This window comes from Ammospiza caudacuta, chromosome 5, assembly GCF_027887145.1.
Source record: "Ammospiza caudacuta isolate bAmmCau1 chromosome 5, bAmmCau1.pri, whole genome shotgun sequence".
Taxonomy (NCBI): domain Eukaryota; kingdom Metazoa; phylum Chordata; class Aves; order Passeriformes; family Passerellidae; genus Ammospiza; species Ammospiza caudacuta.
The window spans coordinates 9,957,144-9,984,130 of record NC_080597.1 but is presented as its reverse complement, the minus strand read 5'-3'; the positions used below and the strand labels follow the sequence as shown (position 1 = coordinate 9,984,130).

General features: G+C 37.1%; 1 protein-coding gene across 2 annotated transcripts in view; it reads right to left on the bottom strand.

Moving 5' to 3' along the window:
- Positions 1-814: 814 nt before the first annotated feature.
- The window catches only part of IGF1 (insulin like growth factor 1), a 48,477-nt gene continuing 22,304 nt past the window's right edge, over positions 815-26,987 (bottom strand). For both annotated transcript variants that reach the window (XM_058805508.1, XM_058805507.1), the window contains 2 exons: positions 9,958-10,139; positions 815-2,749 (listed from right to left, as the gene is read on the bottom strand). In XM_058805508.1, the coding sequence (XP_058661491.1) occupies positions 2,690-2,749; positions 9,958-10,139 (242 nt within the window). In that variant the 3' untranslated portion in view covers positions 815-2,689. The remainder of the gene's footprint in view (positions 2,750-9,957; positions 10,140-26,987) is intronic.

Genomic DNA, 26,987 nt, shown 5'->3' with positions numbered 1-26,987 from the left:
TTTTTCAACAGGAGAAATATGGTGGCATGAATGTGAGTGTGTGAATCCCAAGATAAGACCAAAAATTTGAATTAATTTGCAGGAATTAATGCAAAATGATGTATAGTTATTCAGTTAAAAGCACATCAGTAAAAAATTATCTACAAAGAAACTTGCTGCCACAGATATCTCAAATTGCTTTTTGCCCTCACACCTTTCTTCCCTCTTTCCCTTAGAACTTCAGAAGAGACAGGGGACAAAAAGGGTCATGGGGCTTGAACTGGAAATATGTATTCTGTCTGTGACATCAAAATAATGACTTGTTCTTATATTTTATTGCAGAATTCCTATAGCCACTAAAGAAAGTCCTTCCCTCTCCATCCCCCCTGCCAAAAAAAGGCCTGTAGGAGCTGTGACAGGTATCAGAATTGCTAACTCTGTTTATTAAATTGGTGGTAAATAATTTAGGTTAGTTTCCCCTCTGTTTCTCTTTACTTTCTTCCTTTTTCAACATAACTATCTCAGTCGGTGAGAGCTGTGACATATTCTTTTTATTCATTTGCTGTTCTACTTTTACATTGCTATGGCAGCTTATTGTGCATATAGACATCCATCTCACAGAAAGCAGAGGGTTTAAAGAGTTGTATAGGAACACATTGCACTTGTTAAAAATACAAACCACAAATTTTCTATGGGAATAGAAAAGGAACTACAATAATTTTTTAGACTTTTATGACCTTTCCTACTTCTTTCACAAGGGACTATTGAGGAGCTGTACATACGCAGTCTGGAGAGAACTTTCTCTTGTGTTTAAGTCAATAGTTATCCACTCCCTCTTTTGCTTTTAAAGCCCTTCCTTCTCCAGAAGGGATACTGCAGTAGAAAGTAGGGCAGATTTGAGCAGCTTTCAAAAGGAGATACTTCCTTTATAGATCTAATCTGCCACCTCCCTAACTGCTCCCTTCATATGCTGTTTTTGGAGCTGACCAAGAAATGCTTCATCCCTTGCCTGAGCCTACCACATGCAGCACGGTGAGGGGAAAAAGTTGAATGGGACTGCATTGGGGTTCTTGGACAGGGTGGAACAGAGCCTTCTTCCTCCCTCCCTCTTCCTCTGCCTTCCCTTCTCTCACAGACAGGTTTGATGCTCACCTTGGGACACTGTTGGCTGCTTATCCCAAATTTACCCTGGGCTGATTTACAGAAATGCAGCAGAGGTGTTATTCAAGGAAGAACCTCTGCAAGGCCTGTCAAAGTTACGTGGCAGGGATTATCTGGGCATCTCTGACTCCCACAAGAGCACATGAATGGCACTCATGAGGGTGTAAGGATGCTATGGGTAATCTCTCCTCAAGGACTCATTCTACACTAGTAATCTGGTGATTACATTAGCTTTTCTGATTTACAGAGAGGTGCAGCCCAACTCACAGTCAGGTAAGCCACATCTGGTTGTGGGAAGAATTAAAATGGAGGGGGGCTTGAGTACCCCTTTATGATTGAACAGAATGCTGATATTTCAGAAACATTTAGGCCCTGGTGGACTAGTCTTTGAAGTCGCTTGTTTTTCAAATTGTTTTTCAAATTTTCTTCTTTGTGCCTACACACGAGTTTGTGTTCCACATAATCAGATGTCAAAATACCACCCTTCATGTATCTAAGAGGAAACAAGCATTTTCTTTTGAAGATGGTAAAGTTATTTTCATGTTGAAATCTGAAGCCATTTTAGTTGATTTAAGCTGAATATTTTTGCAAGTAATTTGTTATTTAATCTTTGGCTTGGTGTTTCCATATTTGCTTTTACCTATTACCGTTTTGGCCAGACCCTTTCATGTAACAAACTATAAAATAGCACCGTTGTACTATAAAACAGAGATTTTTTACATACTGTTTGATATATGTGTATTGTTGATATGCTAAATTTTACATACTGCATTATATGGAGGAAGAAAGAAGTTACCTATACTGTTACAAAATAATTACCTGGAAGAATCATTACTGGTTCGAGAGCCTATGTATGCTTGAACTGCTTTTAAAAATCTTTTGTCTCACAAATTGCAAAAAAAATTTGCATGTTTGCAAGAGAAGGAAGAATAAAACTGTCTTAAAACAAATGCATCTATAACCCATATTTTGTCGAAATGCCAGAGATGGAATTAATGGATGTTTAAAACTGTATATGTTACCTTACTGCTGCTGTTACTGGGAATGTCAAACTGTGCAAATATGAAGGGGTAGACAAACAATGTTTTCAGACACTGTAAAACAAACAGCCTGTTGCTTGTTAAGAAGTGCAAATAAAAAAACCACCACTTAGACAAGGCTGATGAATGACTCCAGCAGCCAGTGTTCATAGGTTAATTTAGTGCAATTGGATCCATCAAAAGCCCAAAAATTTGTAGGCTTTTGAGGGGCACAGGACTTTGAGTTTTTGTGCAGGACATTTAAAACAGGTTAACAAACAGCAATATATCAACCACAGAATTTTTTTAGCTCTGGTCTGGTTAAAATGTTCTGTTCTCTAAAGACTTAATATTGGAATGTTTAGTTGCATTGTTCACTGGGAGAATGCCCATTGGTTGAAATTGCATCAAGATTTTTAAAACAAAGGTTTTTTTTTTAAGTCTTCCAATGTTTAACGAATAATTTATTTACAGCAAAGTATCCTGCAGATGGCACATTCATTCTTCATTCTTGTGGATGGCATGTTCTCTTACATTCTGTAGTTTCTGTTTCCTGTGTTCCCTCTACTTGTGTTCTTCAAATGCACTTCCTGAAAGTTTAGAAAGAAAAATTTATTACAGGTAGGTTTAAATACATTGTATGATCACAAAACTTATAACAGTAAGAAAACAGTTGTCCAGAGTGCTGGAACTGGTAGGTAATTGTGTTTTAATCAATAATTCAGTTATCTACAGAGAACTTAACTATGCAAAACTTCTGTACTTGAATTCCCCTGTTCTCCTAGACATAAGCACTTTCACTGCTGTCATTCTTGATCTTGGCAGAGGAGACATCTGCTGCTGAAATCTGGATAGGCTTTAGGGGTACAGCAGGTACCAAAGATTTCCTTTCTTTCCCAAAGATAATTGCAAAAGAAGGGATGTAGGGCAGGGAACTTTTGAGTTGTAACTTGCAGAATTTATGGAATCTCTTGGGCTTCGGTACCAGGTATTTTCAAAATTGCTCTGCTAACTGCATATTGCACAGATGGCATAATAGATTTGTTGGATAAGACCTTGAGGAGGAAAAAAATTGTGGGTTTGCTGTAGGAGCTGCAGCAATATAATTTGTATTTTCAAAACAGACAAGGGTGATGTGCCAGGCAAATCAAGAGAGCTTTGGAGTGAATAATGCCCTCAGTTCTCTGTCATTCCACACACAGGCCAGCAGCAGCGATGGGGGTGGTACATCCATTTCAATTTGATTTCCTTGTTTGCCACTCTAGTAAATATTAACCAGGCCCAAGACTGCATATTCTGTGTCAGACCAAGGCCGGAATTTTTAAGTGACTCTCCATATTTGTAATACTCATCACAAGTCAAATCCTTAGTTCAGTGAAGTTATGGGCTTTTTTCCTAAGAAAAGCAAAAAACCAAAATCTCTGTAAAAGGTGAAGCCATGTGTATGCAGCTCTACCGCTGCATTAGCTGTTATTTAAGCCCTAAAAATAGTGAGCCTCTAAAATTTAAAGTAATAACATTTTCTTGCTTTTCTAATGGACAGAAAGAAAATGGAAGCTAATTTGGTGCATTGTTTTTGTGGGGGTTTTTAGTAATTTCCCTTAAAAACACTATTCTACTTATAACCTTTCCATTTCCCTTCAGTATCTATTAAAAATAAAATCAGAAATTAAATTAAAAATAAAGCAAATCAGAAACTCAAAGGATTACAAAACTTGAACTCATAGAGAGCTTATAATTTTCACTGGATTTGTATTGGCATCTGATGGATATGAGAGGAATTATTTTTAGCATGCAAAACAAAAATTAGGCAGTACTAGTAATTGTTAACTTAATTATACAACCACCAAGTATTAAACATTGAGCCAAACTAGGATTTATCAACACTGACAAGCCAAAGTTGTTAACAGCAAAATAGTCATAATGAAGAAATGTTTTTGTTAGGAATATGCCATTATAGACTAGATTAATCATCTAGTCACTATTTCTGTGAACAGTTCAGAAGGATGCTGGCTTGTCTTCATCCAGTTTTGCTAATATTGCTGTAGAATAGCATCAATCAAATACAGAATCAGAAATGTCAACAGAATTCTGCTTATCCTTAAATTAGAGTATATTTTTCTTTTCATTGCCTGTTTCTCTTCCAGCTTTTCCAAAATGACCTTTGTTGCCTTCACTTTTTCCTAAGTTATACATTAGTTTTCATCCTGAAAACTCATTCTGGGTGAACCCTTAAATTTTCAATGATTAAAATCATCATTGCAGCATTTCACAGGAGTCTGCCAACACTAGGGATCCTGACTTATTCTACAAGTGCTTATATTGGTTACAATGACCTAAGAAAACAGGAATTTCTTTACTCATATGCCCAGGGTTTTTTTTTCTACACAGCAACAAAACAGAATATTCTCTTCAGTGCTGACCCTAGGTGCTCCTCCTTGAAGAAAGTTTACCAGCATATAGGAAAAGCTCTATGCTTCATTTTATTTGCCAAAAGTCATATATTCTTTAAGATTAAAAATTTGATTTATAGAATAGACAGTGAGAGCCTTAAAATGAAACAACAGCCATTTTTCATTGCAGTGACTTTCAAAGTCTATTTGGATTGAAAATTAACTGTATGTTTCCAAAATGAAAATATAAATTCTCTCTGCTACTGTTGTTGTCTGATTTTAAAATGGCTTTATCATTCAAATAAAGCAGGAGTGTTTCACTTAGAGATTTTGATCATGACATGTAGGTGGAAAAAGACTTGTCATGATAGAACTAGCTTTGAAATTGAAGGAAGATGGCACGTTGTTTTAGAGCACTTCCTTCTCCAGAATCAGCATTTTGATTGATAACTACCAATAAGTGTACTGGTGGTAGCATGCTTGCCATAAAATGCTTTTACTCACATAACACATTCTTTTCAAGTATGAAATACTGAGACCACTAGGGGAAAAAAAGCACAGACCCCAAACGCAGGTGTGAATGCCTGAATTAGGTTCTCAGACCTGCATTTGTACTGGTGTAGAAAAGTCTGGTTTGTTTCTCAAGTCTTTGAGAAGAAGGTAATTGGAAATAAAACTGCTCTGAGCTGATATTCAAACCCACACAAAGACAATAATTATTTTAAGATGAGAGATGCAAAATGTGATCAATTTATAAGCCAGCTAAAGAACAGGGGAGCAGACTTCTAGCCCATCACCTTCAGCATGGATCTTTGGAGATAAGGCGTCGTTAGCAGTGGGATAACAACTGCCTCAGCAATGGTCATTTGACTGAGCTGGAAGGGGACTGGGCAGCAAGCAGCAGCATTCTTATCCTATTAGGGCAGACATTCAAACCTCATATTGGCATTGAAAGTTCTCTTGCTCCGTTGGTAATAAATGGAAAGTCTAATGTTTGTAGTAACAGGCATTATACCTTAGCTGTGAATTCTCTGGGGTCTCTGAAAGATTTCTAGTTCTGTGGGCAGTGTGATCACTGACATAAAAACAGGTCTGCAAAGCAAGCAATGGGAGAAAATAATTCTCTGAGAAGGCCAAGTGCTTCTATCTGTTACACCTAAAAGTTCAGTCATTGGCTTGGTAATGTGGCATGCCTTCAACAGAAATTAGGATTGGTGCCGTGGTGCATATTTTGGCTTGTGAATGTATCTGAGTTGATACTGAGCCAATTACAAAAGAATCTGCCAGTCTTAGAAAAATTAATGAGAAATATTGCAATGCTTTTGCTGTTTTCTTAATGGCATTTTCTTAAACTAAAAATACTAGTATCTTTTCCCTTTCTCTCTTAGTCCCACTCAGTATTTATTTAAATTTTGAAGATTGGATTAAATATGAAAAGAATTTTTGAGAAAATCCACCTCCTATTCATACTTTGTTGGTATATATATTTATGTGTGTTTTTCACATATGAGGCCTAAAGAAGAAAAAGGACTGCAAATCTAAGGAAGAGCAAAATTATATCTAGATATGCATTTTGCCCAGGTGGCGAGGGGATGACATGGCACTATGCTCATGAACAAGTTCAAGTTGTACCAGGGCTGGTGTAGATGGGATGGCAGGAAACCCTTTTTTTTGTCAGAAAACATTGTTATGCACTGTAAAAGGCTGCCTAAGAAAGCTGTGGAGTCATTATCCCTGCAGTTATTTAAAATATATGTAGATGTGGTACTTAGAGACAGGATTTACTGGTGGACTTGGCAGTGCTGAGTTAATGGCTGGACTCAATGTTCTTGGAGTCCTTTCCTACCTAAATTATTTTATGGTTCTTTTTTACTGGATTTTTAAATCAGCCTCACCAAACTTCTTATTGAGTAGTAATTTTCAAGGTACTTCATAATCTTGAATTTAGAAGGGCTTTGTGACATTGTTTCTGTGACATTGCCTCATTTGAAAAGGTCACAATCTTTCCTCATGTGTACAGTTGTGGGAATTGCTCAGTTGTTTCCTTTTTTAGGGCAGTTGTTTTTCAAAGAGCTACTCAATAGCTCTTTTCCAAATTGCTGTTAAAATTTAATTCACTTAAGGATAATTGACTAAACTTTAAGCATTTTTCAGAAGAGGAAGAAACAAACAGAAGAAAAGCTAGATGGTATCATGACACTGAAGACAGGACTTAAACTCCCCTTCTTGCTCTTGTTTTGCACTTTAAAACTCTAAATATAATGTGTAACTAGGAGAAACCAATACTTTGCTTTCCAGCAGAAATACTGAAACTGTAAATAAGAGAAGATTCCTAATCCTCTGAACAAGGATCATCTACCAAACTGTGCCTAGCAGGAACCATCTGCACAAGGAACTGGGGAAATAGACCACTTAAGCACTAGAAACACTAAACCAAAACCCCAAATCCTGGATTTACCATTTAAAAAGATTGAGGAGATGCTGAACAAAGACCATCCAATATATGAAGAGCATAAGAAACTGATTCTCCATGAAATTTGAGAAGAACTGAACGACCTCTTATGTATTGCACCAAGTCCTACCTTACATCTTGCATTTTGAATATATGAAAATTTTGAAGAGGTTGTATTTATATAATCATAGGTATATATATTTACTTTCTATGAATAAGATATAGATCTCATATATGGCATATCATATTGAGAGAAACATTGTTTAACAGAAAAATAATTTGACTTAAGCAGGTCTATTATTTTAGTTAAAATCAACACTATGAACTAGCTAAATACATTCATCCTGGGAGAGTGTGTCCAAAAAAAGTTTGAACACAGTTGTCTTACTTAATGGTGGCATGTACAACTGACTGAAAAAAGTAAAGAGAAAGAAAAAAATTAAATGAGGATAAGTACTGGTTTTTCCTACAGAATTGCACTTCTCTTCAGTGTACTATCCTTTTATCTATCAGAAATCTGCATAATAGTTTCTCCTACCTGTTTGTATTTTCATTTCCTCAAGCTAATTTATTCATCCACAGATGAAAATGAAAATTTGTTTGTATTTCCCATAAGATCTGTTATTTTATTACCAAGTTCCTATTGAGAAGCCTTTATGACTTGTATTCTGCTCAACATGCTCCTTTTCATGCACAGTTTCCTTAAAGGTCTTTTATATTAATTTATCTCTAATTTAATTTTCTAAAAATTCCATCCTTTATTTAGGATGCTTGTTGCTTCATTCAGTTTTGCAATATTTTACATCTTCTTGACCTCTTTGATCCAATTCCCTCACCCTTTTTCTTTCTCTTGTGCTCCTCATTGTCCTTTTACTGTCCTTTTCACCTCTTGATTTTTTTCCCTTTTCAATTTCCAGGATGATTTCTTCAGCAGCTATGCTCTCTCAATTACTCAATTACATACTGCCTTTTATTTTTTTCCTTCTTCCAGTACCTCTCCTGAGTGCTACCTCCCCTGATGCTGCAGAGAGATACAAGGTTTTTCCTGTCTGTAAAACACAGTGCTCTCCTGCCTATGTTTTAAACTGGGAAGAGGACAGCTGCCTAAAGATGACATCATTCCTTAGTCCTCCAAGGAAAGTGGTGTGGAGATTCATCAAAGAGCTGGCAGGTATCTTGTCTCCTTTACTCCAATGTTTTATCCATCTCCTTAGCAACAAGCATGGGAAGGAGCACACTGGTTCCTGGCCAAGCCTGCTTTCTTCTCTCCAGCTTTCCTTAAGTTTATGTGTGCCCAGACAGGAATAAACCTAAAACAGGGGGTTCTGCAGTTGAGCTCCACCTGAAGAAGTTTTCACTTGTTGCCCTGTGTGCCCTTTGAGACCTCAAGGTGATACTTCCCAGGAAGGATCACACGTACACAGATTTTTGGAAAACTCTCGAGGAAAGAAGGGGAAAGGATTCCATTCTATGAATTGACTTATGGAAAAGAATGGATGCTGGAATGATTACAATAGTTCTTTTCATAAAGTTGATATTAAGCATTTTAATATACAGCACTGGTTTCCTGACTTCCTATGAAATCTTAGGTTCCAGGTCTTGTAAGCAACAATTTTCAGATAACTGCAGGAGTGGTGCCAACATGTGCGTAGGACAGACAGGGTCAACAGTAATAAAATAAATCATGGGGGACTTACAGCAGAAGACAGATAATATGTAAAACAGATGTTCAGACCTCAAACAGGAGAGACAGTTGAACATGAGCTTAATTGTAGCCTAGTCTAAGGTGGGTTTTCTGAACTACAGACTTTGCTGATACATACAGTACACATATGTACAGTATATCTGGTATCAGAGCAACAAAAATCTGGATACTCAGAACTCCACAATTCTATAAATAATACCAATCAATATTGGAAGTGGCTTGGAGAATATATATATTGAACTTTAAATAGTTAAAATTAAGTATGCAATGATTGAAGTGACTATCCATTTAATTTAGTTCTGATAAATAAAAAAAAGGGCAAAAATAATGAAGAAAAAAAAATTTGTTCATTTAAATGTAAAATGAATAGCAGAATGTCTGATTTCCTTCTTGATCACCCACTCTACCTCTGCCTAAAAGGGGAGGATGAGCGAAGAGATTCTGGATAGATGAGTTGTTAAACATTCAGTGTTTAGTTTCTCTTTTGAAAGAAGTCTTAGGTGGTATTTATGATTGGATGATGTAGGTACTTGTCACTTACTACCCTATAGTAGCAGGATAAGACCTCACAACTACTGGTTTAGCAATTCTGTGTTTTATTCAGTGTTCTAAGAGATGAGATAGAAAACACCACTTCCCACTTATTTCCCACCTTGGCAACTATTTTCCAGATTTCCACTAAATTTAGTAGGCAGAACACACCAATTGTTTTCTATGTTACCTGCCTTGATTATTGTATTTGCTGGGAATGTCCTGATGAAGGCGGGAATGATGCATCTGACTCCATGTTCTGAAAAGGCTAATTTATTATGTCATAATTCTATATTATATTAAAGAATACTATACTATACTAAAGAATGCAGAAAGGATACTTACTGAGTGCTAAAAAGCTAATAATGAAAACTTGTGACTCTGTCCAGAGTCTCAACCCTGATTGGCCAGTGAGTCAAAACAACTCACAGCAGAATCCAATGAAACAACCACCTGTGGGTAAACAGTCTCCAAACACATGCCACATCAGCAAAACACAGGAGAAGCAAATGAGATAAGAATTGTTTTCCTTTTCCCTGAGGCTTCTCAGCTTCCCAGGAGAAAAATTCTGGGCGAAGGGATTTTTTCAGAGAATGTGAATGTTATGCTTGATAGAATTTTCCTTCCCTAAAATACGTAGGGGTTTTTTTTTTGGTTGGCTCTTTTCTTGTTGGTCTGGTTTGGTTGCTCATGGGAATTTTTGCCAGCCTGACCTACCTTTTGCGCTTTTGGCATGTCGGTGTGGCGCTGGGCGCGTACGGAGCGTGCGGATTTGGGCGGTTTTATCGGAGCACAATACATCTCCAGCCTCCTCAGGTCGCAGCTCTGGAAGCAGCATTCATCCACTATTCCCTTGTGGTGTAAGCGTCTACTGCTGGATCCATACCCCGTGGGCTTGCCTGTTAAAAACATAAAGGGGAAGTTTTGAGGTTAGAAAGGAAATGCAAAGGTCTCAGGAGCAGTCATGTTACTGAGGTGTATTATGTTAACTGAATCACCAGTGGCCATTGTAGAGGCTGCCTTTGAATATCCCTTTCCAGATATTCCTGGAAATGGACAGATTTGATCTCTATGTGTGGTTGCTATTTAAGCATTTGAGCAAATCTATGCCTTCTTAGAAAGGTATTATTAAAATATTTTATTGAACTGCATTAGCCTCAAAAATGGAGAGGGAGGAAGCTGAAATCTGGCATTTGGACACCTTACAAAGGAAGTTTACCTTTTAGCTTTTGTATGAAAACTGATTGTTGAGTCAGCTGTTGTTTGAGCTAGTGTTTAAAACCATAGATCACAACAGTGTTGTAGGTAAGTATTTCCTAATAAAAAAGGCTACACCAAGGTACTGTGTACAGTCAGAGTGTCTTCCTAAGGGGAAATGCTGTGTACCACTCACAGGCTGTAAGGTCTGCCAGCTAAAAAGTGGGAAGCGGGAATCAAAGTAGCAAAGTAACCGATGAAATAGGAAGGCTGATGGAACAGCTAAGTGGAAGATTTTTATATTCCATAGATGTGTACAAGATAAGAAATGGGACTGATATGGCATGGCTTTCCTGTGCTTTGCATTTGCACCAGCCACCTATGGAAAATACTTAATTGGCAAATATTTTGCATTTTTCACTCAGCTCCAGTAAAGGTCAACATTTTCATTCATACAACTCTTACACTCTGGTATTTTTGTCTTTTTTCCTGCTGTGGTTTTTGATTTCCTTAGTAACTGCTGAATTCTCTGCTGTCCTACACAAAGATTAAAGATCCATTATTTCCTGGGATTGTTTGTACACGACCAAGTTGGATGTGCAGTTGCCCTGTTATGACTAACTAGAAATGAAGGAACAATAAATTCACAAAAAGTAAGTAGTTGCTTACTTACTACATCTATTTTAAAATTCTGGTAGAATTTGATTTTAGACAGTAAAATTCTGAAAAGATTAAGTGTTTTGTTTTGACATTTTCAGCATTAAATGTCTCCATTTACAGAATGATCCACTTTGGTTAAGAAATGAAAAATATGGAAAAAAAAGACAAGCATGCCAAGAGCCAAAACATGAAGTAACTCAATTCAGTCAGCTCTACCAATTTCTTTTCTTGCCTTTTTTTTTTTTTCTCTTCTCCTTCTCAGTTATATCACTGAGACCAAAAATCTGTTATTCACAGAGTTTGGCAGGAGTTTACATTTTAAGAATTACTCAAGTTAAATTAAGATTTAGAACATCAAAAAAGATGAATATTCAGTTTCTCTTTGGGAACTTCTTGCCCCTAATGCTTATACAGCAAAGTCTAGGTTGATATCCCTCTGTTTGTCCTGCAGTTGTCAATTTGAAAAGACAGCTCTACACATTACTATTCCCTGTGATTTAAACATGGAGATTCCCTGGTGAAGAACCCTTGAGGCCTTAGAATATTAGCAAATGAAAAGACCTCTAGTGGTACAGTGTGTTTCACATTTTAGCCAGCAATTCAGCCAGTTAAGAACTAACTATCCATATGAGATTTGTAAACCCAGGAAACAGGCTTTTTAAATGTCTTTTTTTCCCCCAGGGACTATAAATTAAACAAAAAGAAAAACATGCTTACTTAGTATACTGCAATCCACTGGAGGCCTCTATATTGTACATTGCCTGCTAAATTATTTGTTTCATAAGACTAAAGAGTACAGCAAGCCAGGAGTAGATTACAGTAATATTTTGGTTTGTGTCTGTGTGCATGTTGTTTTATGTGTATCACTGAAAAGTACTACAAATACTAAAGATGTGGAGTTTGATTTGGTTTTTTTTTTTTTTTTTTTGTCCCCCAGATTATTTTCCCTCACTGAGTTATAATATGAAATACAAGCTTTTCCCTAGAGATTTTACCTGAAATCTGCCAATCAGGTTGTTTTAGCCTAATGCTTTTAAAACTGAGTGCTCCTGATAAAAAGTGGAGTGTCATGACTTTGCAGTATACCCACAGCTGTGCCACATTTGGTTTTGTTCCCATTTAAAGCATGGAAGGGCAAATTCTCTTCCTGGATATGCAGGTGCCAGATCCAGCTGAACTGTGGGTACAAGAACTGATTAGTCAACCTTCCCTTTCTTTTATCGGTCTGTCAAATTTTCATAAGCAAGTAAACCCTAAAAGCTTCTGCTCAAGTTATTTTACACTTCAATGTCCAAATGTAATAATTTATAAAGTTGATAGGTTTACTAACTTATTCCTGCTGCCTACTTTAGTTATTAATCAGTAGCAACATTTTTCCATACCATCATAAATATGCATAAATAGTTAATACAAATCCTGAGTCCTGGAATCTTTCTGTGAAAATCTCAGAGTACTTCAAAATCATTTTTAGAGAAGCCAGACCAAAGACGTCTATGTATTTTTCTTACAGAATAATACTTTTATGAAGAATTATGTCTAATAGCTCTTCAAAAAGCTTGTATGGGACATGTAACAAGATGGGAATGGAATATCTATCACACCAGTGATGATTTCAGCTATGAAACATGGCATTCACTTATTTGCAGGCTTAAATATTTGTGTATCCTATGGCATAATAAACGCTCATCCTTTACATAAAGATAACATTAGTATTAGAGAAGTCAGAATTTTTTATTCTGATAAATGTTTTCCCAAGGCTTTCCAAAGACCAAAGCAATTAAGTATACTTAAAATTTGTGTGAAGCAGAAAGATAGAAAGTGTGTAGAAAGTGTGATATTGCTTAATGTGCTGTACAACAGAGAGAGCAAATTAACAGAAAAAAATATTCCTTTTCAGTAATCATGATCCACAATCACAATTAAGAAGTATTTGATGACTAAAATAATTTTTAAGCAATAGATTTTAAATTGCTGCTGACCTTTTAACTGCTGCAGTATACAAAGATGCTATCACAGAGAAAGAGGAGATAAAGAATTACAAGGAGATAGCACCACTTCTACAGATGTTATCACTGTTGGGCCCATCTGTTCTGGCAGGACTGCAGGGTCAGATGGTCCCAGTTCATCAAGTTAACAAAGCATGCACTTAGATCTAGGCAACTGTTCAAGCTCCTACGGGGTGTGTTGGATTAAATCACATATTAGACAGTGAGCACATGCCTCACTGCTCTCCTGCATAGGGACTGATATAACTAAGCACTTCAGTTGCTCTCTAGACAAGAGTCCATATTGGTAAATAAATGACAGGTGGTTCTGCATTTTTAATGTAATTTCTCCTCCTCATTTTTGTTTTAATAGTATTGCCTTCAGTGTGGACTGCACCTTCTGTGTCACTATACTGGGAGACCATAGTTCTTTCTCATCTTTCTGACATAATTTGAGTGCTGCCTTCCAGCTGTTATCAAAAGTTCCTTCTATTTACTCAACCTTCAAAGTGCTGCCTGTGGACATACAACAGTCCTGGGCATTCCTTTTTGCTGATGTACACTGATTTTCTTGGAGGTTTCTTTCCTTTTTTGTCAGTGGCTAGCTCAAAAGGATTTCATATCACGTAGGTCAAAGTTTATTTAATAGAATATTTGGCTGTTATTTAATCTGCTTTATTATATCAGTGGATGTTGCCTTCAGTGCACAACAAGAAGATACAAAGTCCAGTCACAGTGATGTCTCCTGAAAGCAGTCCAAGGTATAGGATTCCAATAGTTAAACAGTTGGCTTCTCCACTAACAGCACTTCCCTTTAAATGATGCAAAGTCAGTGGAGTATTTCAGCAGGACTTGTTCACACTTCGTTTCTTTCTGTTCCTCCTCATCCCTCCAAAATATCCTCCTGTTGCTGCCACTGGATCTGCTCTACCACTGGTTTCAATGGGAGAAGAACTGGTGTAGGTGGACTACAGAAGTTTCAGATGTAAGGTTATCTAGGCATTCTGTGTAGAACCATAATCTGCTGTTGTAGTATTAAAATCAGAAATTACATGAGAAATAGCTCAGGATAAATGCAAAACTAATCAAATCTAGCACTCTAGGAAAGAACTGGGGATATGTGTTCTTGAACTTTTAAGTGACTCTTTGTATTTGCTGTTGTGTCCTTCTAGCCAAGCAGTAGAACTTGAGTGCCACGTAGACTGTAATTCAGAAATACATCATAAATCTGAAAAACAGTGCACTTAATCCTGATCTAATCTAGTATTAGAGTCAATCATCAACTGCATCTTTTAAAGTATGGTGAAAGGCCATTGACCTGTTAGAGTGCTGTGGTCTTGTAGCAAGAAACTCAAAATGCTTCCATCAAAACACTGGGGTCAGGTGCAATTTGGAAGCATAGACAGCAGTTTACAGCATCAGGATGTATGGGAGCATCCTGTAAGGCAGCAGGTCAGTCAGACAGGATTTTCCTGTGGCTGAGAGTTTGTGTTGCTGTATTACAGCACAGTAATTGAACAGGAACCTCCTGTGTGCTAGATCCAGACTGGGAGCTAGTGGTTGGAGAGGTTTTGAATTGCATGTGCTGTGTGCCTTATGTGGTGGCACAGGAGGCTAGGGATGCTGAGCTTGAGATGCATCTTGCTCATCTTTGGTCTCTGAAAATTAGGGATCTAGTTTAACACAGTGAAATCACCTGTGAAGGTGTGTATTGAGAATAAATTTTTTTCCCGTATTGAATGCTTTGCTTAAAATTCAAGTTATTCTTGTCCTCTGAAAGAAACAGTGTTCTTTCATCAGCTACAGATAAAGCTAATTGATACAGTCTTAGCATACATGCACAGCTTCTTCTAGGAAACTGAACTCAAGGAAAATGAATTAAATTAAAAATTATTTGTCCTAAAAATGAATTAAATTAAAAAAATATTATTATGAAATGTATGCACCTGATGGAGTAAAAAGCTGTTCTCTTTAATTTCCAATTTAATAATTAAATATGACAAATTGTTTTAAAGAGCATGCCAGCCAGTGTGCTGTTTAATTATGTATCTCTGTACCTCTTTGACTAAATTCTGTATGTTAGTCTAGTACTATCTATTTTTGCATTATAAATGCCTTCATATGCAAAATAAGAGACTGTTGATATCACTTTTCATCTCCTTGTAATCTTGAACAAATGGATTAGTGTTATATTGGTAATACTTCTTGAGGGTGCTCTGGAATTTCTCATCTATATTTGAGAAATTATGAGTCAATGTTCAATCAGCAGGAAATGCCTGGGTTTTGATACTTCTATGAAGTGTTAAACAAACAAGCAAATAAACAAACAAGCAAATAACAAATCTTGGGGATTGTTGTAAAGTCCCCTACCAGAAATACCTCAAGGTTTAAATGTGCAAAGTAGGCAATCTGATTTTCATGTAAATAAGTTGCAAGCATTTTGAAGTGACAATATTTAATATTTAGTTTCCATTTTCCTTCAATGTTTTGTTAATGCAAAAAATTATTATGCTTAGACTGATTTTTGTTTGTATTCATCAAAATGGGCATATATTAGCATTTATAAATGCTGAATGAATGGATGCTCTAGCTCTGAAATCTAATTTAATATGCATGAGAATAGAGGATAAGCTTTATCAGTATGCACAAGTAAAATCTTTATGAAAGCATCTGCATTTGTGAATATTGAGATATTGCACTACAGCTACTGCTTTGTGGAATTCTAGATTGTATTAACTACTGAGTCCAATGCAATAAGTTGTTTGCTCTTTGCTCTGAAATCCTAGCAAGTAAGACTGGGAAAATATGGACACTCAGTTAGTATTGATCTATAAAAGAAATCTATCAGGACTTCACAGAGAGTTTTGCGTGAATAAGTGAGATTTATAAGCTTCACCTTCTGAAATGAAGATAGTTCTTTGATATTTCAAATGCAGAGTAAAATAAGTATTTCACTTTAAAGTCAGTGAGACAAGTGTAGCTTTTTTCCAGAAGATCTTAATTTGTAATTTGTATGATTGTGTTTATTTAGTCTGTCTCAGAGTTAAATAATATTTTTTCTTATAAAAATATCCTTTCAGAAACATTTTTCCCCTTCATTTGTAGAATTGGGAAGGAGTTCTCTTCTCCTAAACCTATTTCCAAAGTACAGCACTTGTAACATTTTCTTCTCACATACAGGAGTGCTGTACTCTGCTCTTGGTATGGAATAGCTGTTTTGGAGGCCATCAAGTGTATTAAGCATGTGATAGAGCCATTCTGCTTCACACAGTAATTCCCAAGCCTTTTGCAATGTGTGAAGGGAAAGCACTACAGTTTTGAGTGTTGTGCTGGGATACGAAGGAGGAATTTTAGTGTTTAGATATTTTTGAGGAAAAAACACCAACTGGAAAAAGAATGGGAAACAATATGATGTTTTATTTTGCACCAAACCAGTACTCTGGAGGGTGAAAACCTTGCAGACCTAGCACAATTCACAAGCCTACATAGATTCCAGGGCTGGAAATTGCCAGGTGCTGCCAAAAAATATATACTTTGGCAAGGGAAATGCTTTGCTGAAGAGAAATTCACTATTGCAAGAATAGCCAGATTGATCAGGGTTGCGGACAAGATAATTAGGAGTCTGTAGGTCATTTCTACATCAGAATATTGTCCCTTAAAGTGCATTGAGGAGGAAATGATGATACAGACATCCATCCATAATGAAAATGCATCCTCTCCCCTTATACATGCTCTCACAGGAAATAATTACTGCTTAGCCTTGTGTGTGGTGGAAGTAGGAGCAGTCATGATAGACTCCTATCCTTCTCATCCCAAGCCAGTGTAAAACTGAGTATTATTTGGATTACCAAACTAATAACAATGAAGCCATATGACTGGGTGAAATTGTAGCATTGCTGAAGTCACTGGTAAATTAGTGCAGTCAGGATTATGTCTTGATGAATCAGATGCCAGAAGTTACTTGTGTATAACCCGATCCAAGGTCTGCTGAAATCAGTGGAAAGATTTCCACTGTCCTTAGTAGGCTTCTCAACATGCTGGTATTGAACACTTGCTTTTTCTTCCAGCTTTAAAGTTCAGTAAGTAAATATTGTTTGAGTGGCATCTAAAGAGATTGCAGGGAATGGGTGTGCTGAAATTCCTTGAAGGAGGTAAGAAGAGGATACTGATGTACAGTGTGAAGCAGAATGACTGATATGTGGTTAATGCCACTGACCACATAACATGCAGTACCTTGCTTTGCACTTTGTAATCAGAATTTTTAGTTCTGTGGTTACTCTTTCTCAGCTGTAGGCTGAGAAATGAAAGCAAATAGCAAAAGCCAAGCATGGTACTCTAGCTTTTGCATTTTGGCATCATCATCTGGTTAAGAGGCAGAAGGTGGGAATGGCTGTTCCAAGTCCCATCTAATACATTTCCCATTGTCCAGGAGGGCATGTATTGGCACACATTACAATTTTAATTTTTATTTCTACAGAATAGTCCTTACAGGGGGATCAAGTAGGTGGGCACAGGCCAATGTCACCTACCAGAGAGGTAGACAATTTTAATTTCCTTATTAGAAACAAGTACTGGTTGACAGCAGCTGAACATGAGCCAGGTGGCCAAGAAGGCCAGTGACATCCTCCTTGTGTCACTGATAGTGTGGCCAGCAGCACCAGGGCAGGGATGGTCCCTCTGCTCCTGGTGAGGTCACACTCGGAGTGCTGTGCTCAGTTTGGGGCCCCTCACTACAAGAAAGGCTTTGAGGGGTGTCCAGAGAAGGGCACGGAGCTGGGGAAGGGTCTGGGACACCAGTCTGGTAAGGAGCAGCTGAGGGAGAGAGCTGGGAATGTTTAGCCTGGAGAAAATGAGGCTCAGGGGAGACCTTATGACTCTCTACAACCACCTGTAATGATGCTGTAGGGAGATGAGGGTTGGTTGATTTTTACTTCTTCCATGTAAAAAATGATAGGAAAAGGGGAAATGGCCTCAAGTGGTTCCAAGGGAGGTTCAGGTGGAATTTAAGGAAAAATTTCTTCACTAAAAGTGTGGTCAAGTGTTGGAACAGTGATCAGGGGAGAGTGGAGTCACCACCCCTGGAAGTGCTCAGAAAACCTGTAGGCACTTTGTGATATGGTTTAGTGAACAAGGTGGTATGCAGTCAAAGGCTGGACTCGATGATCTTGAAGATCTTTTCCATCCTTAATGGTTTTGATGGTGTGGCAATAGAAGAGAAAGTAGGAGGGGAAAAGAAGGTAAGGCCAGTAAGGGCCTGGCTCACTGACACCATTAACTTTGGTGGGTTTGCTCTAATGTGCTGTGAGCTCACATCATTGCCAGGGGCTTTGCCAGGGAAAAGTGTCCAACCTTGTACAATGATGCAGCAACAGAGCCTAAGGAATGAACAAGATTCAGTTTTGTACCTATGAAGTCCTGAATCTTCTTTAACTTTCAGTTACTGAACTTTTCTGTACAATGACATGAATTACTTCAGAAGTTACTTTAAGCATGGTCAGATGACTTCATGCTTTTCGTGAAAGTCCAGCATGTAGTTTTCTTACAGCCAACACTTTAGATGTGAATTATTTAAAAAAAAAAAAAAATATTGTCTGCTACTTTTGGCCATATTGGAATGCTTTTACCTGTGAAGATTGACTTGCAAGATTCCTGATTAGAAAGTACAAATTAACCACTACATTCAGAAGGGAAATTAAGATGGAAAGATTGAGACAGATTCTTTTCTCTTCTGTGATGCTAAACAGTACTGTATCCTAAATTACAACAGCTCTTTGCAGAGAAAGATAAGACCATAATTTGAGTAATATTTATGGAATCTAACTATCAATTATTTGCACAAGAGAAGGCTGTGTCACTGCCAGGAAGTGAATCTACATCAACATAAGCATCAGGCTTTAACTATATACCTGTCTTCCTTTAACCATAATTTTTGAATCAGATGGACATGTTAAAATATAATCTTGAAATGAAACATTCGTTTGAGGTCATGATGCTCCTGTTAAATTTGTCAAAGGAGATAAAAGAAAAGTGAAACTTTCCAGAGGAGTACATAGTCATTAGGGAGTGAGGATGAGGTCATTGGGATGAGAAAGGGACAGTGCATTGTGGCTGGAAATAAAACTAGAACTAAAACTAGCTAAAATATGGTCCCATTTCATTCATCTTTCACTCACACTACCAGTTGTAGCTCTATCCTTTAGTGATTTAGTTTTGCAAGTAGGAGCTAGGAAAATCAATTCCAGTGAAAGGAACATACAGAAAAAGAAGTCAGTGCTGAATAAGAGATGAAGCTACATTTGCTCTCCTTATCCTTCCAGCTCACCCTGTTACTGCTGAAGGCATGCAGGGGGATTATAAGGGAACACTGGTATAGTGCAGGGAGAAATTAGCTCCAGTATAACACCTTACTACAGTTTCTGTACTGTTTCTAACACAAAACTACAGTTTCTGTAGGATCCTTGAAAATAGCAGTGCTTGTAAGCGGTAAAGCTGTTTTATGAAACAAAGAGGATGCAATCCTTCTTTTATGGGGCTGACAATGTTCTCTGTGGTCACGCTTCCTAAAAGGGAATGTAGTTTCTGAACAAATTTTTTTGCAGTTCTCACTTGCTAAGTTTCAGAGGCCTTTTCAGGGAAGTTCAAAGGTTTTAAAAGTACATTTTTATTAAAAGAGAAGTTTTTATAAGTAACCATAATTATTCCTTTCTTTTATGATTTTCTTCCCAACTTAAGTCTGATTAATGACTGAAAGTTTTGCATCAGTTAAAGAGGTTTTTGAATGGCCTCTCTTATTTTGCAATCCTGTTGTCCTTTTGCCTCACTAGGCTTCTTCTCTGGGTCATATGGGAATACTATAAACTTTAAATGGGCTGTGGCAATGTTGATCTGGCCTTTAAATTTTAGGTACTCACTGACTTTTCTTGAGCCACAACATCCACAATTATTTAAGCAAGTGACTCCAGTTCAGCAGAAAAGCAGTAGGATGAATAAGTATTCTTATAAGTGTGTAGAGTTTTGCATTTCTCTTACAGGTGCCATAATGTGTAAGCTTAATGGTGACTCTATAAGTCCTGTTAAATGTACTTTGTCTGAAAAATCATTCTTCCCAGTGCTGGGACAATGTTTTTCACATCATGTCATCCCCTTTGTCAGTCTGAGCCTAGCCCTGCTCAGGATCTATGGTGGTTATTTTAAAAAGTATTGTGGAAAAAATACTTGTCTTAGGCATCATTGGCCAGTGGAGGGCTTCCGTGGTGTCAGAGCAAATGAGAAAGTAGAATTAAGTAGTTCCTATAAAATGCATTTCTAAAGGATCTCCTGTCGGTTATCAAAAATCACAGCCATTTTTAATTCTCAGGTTTTCAACACCTATCACTCATTTTTTATTCCTTTACATGCTAATTAATCTCAAAGCTTGGAGGACTTTGAAGAAACCTTTTGATCGCCTGAAAGCAGAGATTCTGTTTTGTCTTGGACATAAACATCAGTATGGATATCTTTGGTGTGTGTCTTTAGATATTTAGTTCTGAGGTTACAAGTATTTGAGATTAAGAACCCAGTATTCCAATTAAGACTTAAGATGTTCAAGCAAAAATGATGTTCAGGCCTACCCTGTTGGTACCCAGAATTTGACTTAATAAGATCATAAATATTTCCAGATAACTAGCCTTAAGTAGTTAATTGTAGTTAATCCTACAATTAAATCTGGTACAGATATACATAAACTGAATCAAATGGCATAGAGAACAAAACTTCCACACAAGAAAGCCACCTAAACACCAATTCCTTAAATTTTTTTCCTCTTTGCTTCTTCTATCTGATTGGGTACAACTGAAGGAGTTAGAGAATGCCCAGGTGAAGTTAAATAATTTTTCAGATTTTAGATGTGTAGTTGATTTTCATTTAATAACATGTCCAAATCAACTTTGTCATTATCCACTCAAAGGTCATTGAAAAAATGAAAAAATACAACCTCCTGCACTATTATTTTTATACAGTTTTAGTGAAGTTATAATGCCAGCATACAATATTTCTTTCTTTCAGGTCTTCTGTAGCAAAACCTTTCAGAGTTCTTTCCATCGAGAGTGATTTTTTGGATAAAATATCACTGAAAATTTGGGCTAAAGATATCCCAAATTAAATTGAATTTTTTGTGGTTTGGGAAAGCTGAATTAATTTTTTCCTTTGTTTTTTTTCTTCCAAATTCCTCTAAACTCCTCATTGCTTGCCAGAAAAGGAGGTACCAAAGTAACCCAAGGAGGCTGTGCAGCCTCTCCAGAAGTGAGAAGTACAGCAAGTTTAGTAAGCATGGCTGTTCACTCATTTTCCCCATTTGTGAAATTTAGAAAAGTTTCATTTCTGCATCCAGGATAAAATCCCAAATGGAAGTACAATGAGGTCACTTCCACAATTCTTCTTGTCTAAAATGGGTCTGAATTTTCTCTTCTTTGTTTCTAAATGATTACCTAGACTGAATCTCTGGTGATTTGGCTTAATTATTTGCAATTTCTCATCATCTGTTAGTTGCTTATGTCTCTCATGTGTTCTTTCTTGACTTCTTCTGATACCATTTCAAAACTTTTCTAATGAATTTCCTAAACTCATTCCAGAATTCTAGGTGTTCTTTGTTTATCCCTCTAGCAGTTAGACAGCAGGGCATTAAATACATTGCTATCAATTTAAACTTCATAGTTGTTTTGACTTTCCATTCAGCATCATAAAACTGCTATGCAATCAACTGTGATCACTCTAAAGACAAAACTGACAAAAAATAAATTTTTGCATATGGCTTTCTCTGTGCAGCTTCAGAACAGTATTTCTTTAAAGCAGATGCATTTAAGGTATGTTTCCTTTAGAATTGGTGACAATAAAATAAACAACATCTTTGCTGCTTTTTTTCCTAATCTTAGTGATACAAAGCATAAACCAAAAGGTTTCTATACAGAAATAGATGCACATTATGACCTGTATGGGACTGGATATCTTCCTCTCTTTGTCTTTCTCTGTCTACTTGCATGGCTGTGATCTTTTGCCATACTACCACTTGCAAATAGATCTGAGCACTGGAATCTTCTGGATATGGTTGCATGATAGTGCAAACTGACTATTTCTCTGGAAGATTTGAATTAATCTGTGATAACTGATAAATTTTACCCCAGTATATAAGGTTTTAAAAAAGGCTGTCTGTCTTTCAGTTGTTCATATTATTTGCTTTTAAGGTCAAGGTCTATTGAAAAATTTAAACAAAATATTTATCTGACAAGGGCTGCAGTTTATTTCTACATTATTCTCAAGTTTTTGGATTTTTTTTTTCAATTAAGACTATCTTTATGGTCAGTCATACATTATGACATATATGTTTGTTTGTTTGTTTGTTTGACTTCAGGGTTGAGATCCAGGAGGTTTTTAATTATTGAATCTGCTGGGCAGTGTGTGCTGTTGAAAACCTGAGGACTGGCAGTGACATTATTTGTAGTTGTTGCTCTCTTGTGTTATTTGTGTGCCAATTATGGGCGGTAGGTCCATTTCTTATTCACACTAGAGGGCTCCTTCACACTTGCTTAGCAGTGTGGCAGCACCTACAAGTCAGGGCAATGAAAACACATTGCAGCGCAAGGGTTTTTCTGCATTTCAGGACATAACAGGCTCCTGTGTCTTCCCCTCACAGAAATTGCTTCTGCATATTGTAACTCTGGCACCTCCTGAGCAGTGTCAGATTGGCCTGTGGTAATTTTCTCTCCTCCTTACCACATAAGGTGGGAAGAATAGAAACACTACAGAACTATTTCTGGGCAAAGAGAAGTTAAGATTTGCTCCCTGTTCAGCCTAAAGGTACTCATGAGAATAATAAATGTCATAATCAAGCCAGCTGATAAACTGCAAATCTTACCTTGAATGTCTCCTAAAATTAGGGAAGATAGTTGGAGACTACTGAAAATCATTTGGACTTGTCTTTCTGCATTTGGAGTGGAGGAGTTGATTTTATTTCAATACTGGGGACTGGTCTTTCTACAGGTTGAGGAAAATGCTTATGTTAACTCTGCATGTTGCAGTAGTCTTTCCTATCAGTATTGGTATCTTGGATTACAGTAGATCAGATAACAGAAAAGAACTAGAAAATTAGAAGACAGCTTAACTATTGGAAGAAGGCACCCCATGTGATAACTATTATTGACCTTTCTTTTAGACTAAAATTTCAGGTCATTTTGGCCTGTAAATACAGCTCTGAAAGTTGAAAACTAAGTTTTTAAATAGAGAAAGACATGAAGACAGATACGTAGAGAAGATATGAAAATCAGGAAGCAAAACACTTTTCAAATATCTGTCCTGCTCTCTGTTATCTGTCCTCTTTTGCACAGTATTATTAGTTTTCTTAATTTTCTATACAGAAATTTCTTTGTATTAATCAGATTCGGCTTTCTTAATGTCTAATTTAAGTGAAGTGTTATGGCAGAAAAACCTGAAATTTACTGACTAAATAGCTGTGTGCTATGGCTCAGTAACCTTTTAATTTCTAAAATAACTGAATTCTCTTCAGCGTGAGTGGCCGTGTAGAAAACAGCATCTGTTCAAGTAACAAATCAAAAATTGTTCCCAAAACACTGAGTTGTGTTGATATTTTAAAACACTGCTACTGTTTTCCACAGCTTTAGCACTCAAGCTCTGCCCTGCTCTGTGTCAGCTTCATGCTTGGGAAATGTCACTGGAGTGACAGCTGGTGAAGTGAAGGCAAAGAGCAGAGAAGAAGCACTGGAAAAGGCAAAGAGCAGAGACAAAGCACTGAAAAAAAACACTTGGAACATATTCCTGTGTTGTAGGGAAGAAAGGATGCCAGAAATAAAGAAAGCAGCACATGGTTTTAATATGCACAATGTGTTCCATCCTATGTAAAAGACTGTTCAGTGCTGGTTGCATTTAGACATCCCTGCACGACGGGCAGCACATTTGTCAGGACTCCTTGCCATTGCTCAATAAAGCAGCAACAAGGAAGATTATCTGTCTCCTACTCCAGGATGACGTCACTGCACCGATAAGTAGGACTTAGGAAAGGTTTATGGTCTTAGCACTAGATTTAAAGAATATAATGCTCCTTTTAATGTAGTAATTTCTAGCTCTACTAATTTTCAATGTTTATCTTGCAAGATCGTTAGGAAATTCAGAAATCATTTCTCTGGTTGGGGAGGAAAAGAGAGGGGTGATCTAAGGATAAATAAGCTTTCTGCTGTGGAGTTCCTCTACCACTGTATCACATCTGGCAAGTATCCATGAGGTCTTTCAAAGTGATAGGCTGTAAAATTGATAAAAATGTAGCCTTTAAAAACTCAAAATATTGCTATATTTTTGTGTTGAAGTTGATAGTAGCTATTGAGTACTTGTTTCCTAATAGAACAGACATTTTTAATTTACTATTTCATATTTTAAACTTTCACATTAGATACCATACTGGATTAAGACAAAGTATCAGTGTCAGGACACTTGTTCTTTCCTTTTAATCAAAAGAAAACAGATATTATTGTACCATATCCTGCATCTAGCTCAGATTAATTTTGACTCATTTCCTCACAAAAATTGCTGAAAACGCTCCAGAGTTCTTCATGGACAATTCATTCATTATTGTCTCATTGCTCTGGCACAATATATTAAGTTGTATTTAGTGGATGGAGAAAAAGAAAGATGAAGAGTTAGCTTTTCTGGAGGGGCTATATGGCATCTGCTATAGCTCAAACTGGAGTCAGTGGGGGGCAGCCCAACCCCTAAAGAGCAATTCATCCTGATTTACTGCACAAAGTGCATATAAGTGTTTGAAAATTAAATACCTCTGTAAAAACAAACTAAATATCCACTATCATCATCTGAGCAACAGAACGCAAAGTTTGGTAATCGTGCACATAAATTCTGACTGTTTGGCATGGTAATATTGCCACTAATTGTTGGAGCAGGTCATGACACCTAATCTCCAGATTTTCTGACATTTGCTAATTTTAATCTCTGCCTTAACGCTGTTATAACTTAACCAAACCATAACTGTCTGGATTTGAGGTTTTGTGCATATTCCATAGGTTCATGAGGTGTTTTGTTTCCTTCTTGTTGAGGAGTTGGAAAGAAAAAGGTGCAGCTGAAACCATTGAGTCATTTCTGACAGTAAGATTGGAAGCTATACGATTTTGCCCCTGATAAAATGTAACCCCCTCCTTCCTGAAGTGTAGGCCTGTTTTACTGAATAACTTCTGTGCTTCCACCATGTGAAGGTGGAAACTGGGGAAGAGGCAAAAAGGAATCATGGCTTAGTTTGGAAGGGACTTTAAAGATCATCTAGTTCCAACCCCCCTGGAGATTACTTTGGTTCAGGTGTTTTTCTTGTTATTCTTCCTTCATGATAATTTCAATGAATTATCATCTAGCAACTTTCCTGCTGTTGGAGTGGCTGCTGTCATTTTTTACTGCTGCCATAGGTGAACCTGCTGCCTGATATTGACATTTCCCCATCTGAACATTGACGTGAGGTTTCTCTTAAAAACGTTTTTTTCTTGGAATCTACTGGTACAGGAGTTAAACAAGGTGTGGCTGCTTCGTGGTCAGGTGGGATGGTGTGGGTGTTTCTGTAGGGATGCTTCACAGCCTGCACCAACCAGAGCTGCAAAATCGATATTTGTGTGTCTGTCCACTGATGTGCAATGGCTACTACAGGGGCAGTCACTGCCCAAGCCAGACCTGGTAAGGAAAATGTGACAAGGTTGCATGTGCTGCATGCTGGTGAGAGCAGAACTGTCCTTGAAACCTGGTTCAAACATGATTCACCCTCAAAGGAGTCAAAGTCCTAGTTCAGGTAAGGTAGCTGCCAAACACAGAACTTTGTGAGCAACTTTTAAAGGCTCCTCAGTCTTAAATTACATTTTGTTCTGATTCATTGTTGTCACCTCTTTCGAGATGAGGTTTTTCTGCCTTTTTTTGTAACACCTTTCTCTTATTGCTAATTCTCACCTTCTTTTCTCCTTGGTGCAAATCTGTTGTATAATGAATGTTTTTAAAAGAAATATACTGGTGTATTGACTCCTTTAAATTCATGATGGATATCTCAAAGCTCAGACTAAGATTTTTTTTCCTATTGTTTCTACATTAAGAATACTGGAAACTTTTGAAAAGAGTTTCTATGAAATTTGAAACAGTAAAATTTTTCTCATGCGATTTTTCCAAGTCAAAATTATTTAGCAATTCTGAAAAATAATGCCTTCACAGCTCATCAGCATTGACCCAGAACCAACAGATATCCTAACTACAGGGAAGTCACTGACTTCATAAAATTAATCTCATGGGAATATTGATAGAAATGGGACTAGGAAAAGAGCATGCAAGGCAAGTGTGATCTTTTCTGAGGTAGTTCTTTTGATTTATTGGCAGAATGTTGTGGAAAATAAAAGAAATTGCTTACTAGGCTCTACCACTTTATTGAGAGGATGCGAAGGAAGTGTGAAAAGTGGGATGTGTGGGGGAATTAGAGTGAGAGCTCAGTATTTTGTTGCTGGCAGATGTGTGCTAAGCTTCACCATTTTACTGGGGTGGTACAATTTAGTTGTTATGACACATCCAGGAAGAAAAACAGAAAACACGAGCTGGAGGCTTGGAGAAAATTAAATGATGATGACTCAGAACTTACACCCCAAAGTAAAATGAAGATTGAAACACTGCACCAATTTGTTTAGAAGAGAAATCTGATGCAAACATGAAAAAAATGAGCTTCCTTCAAGTTATTGAAGCTTTGCACTGATCTTGAGATGAGGAGGGTAATATTAGAAAGTTAGTGTCAAGGTGAAAGGCAAGGATGATCAAGGATAAACTGCAAACTGAGCTTATGTTTTTGCTGTCATTTTCTGTTCAAAGTATTCTTTTTGTTCATTGTGCAGTCAG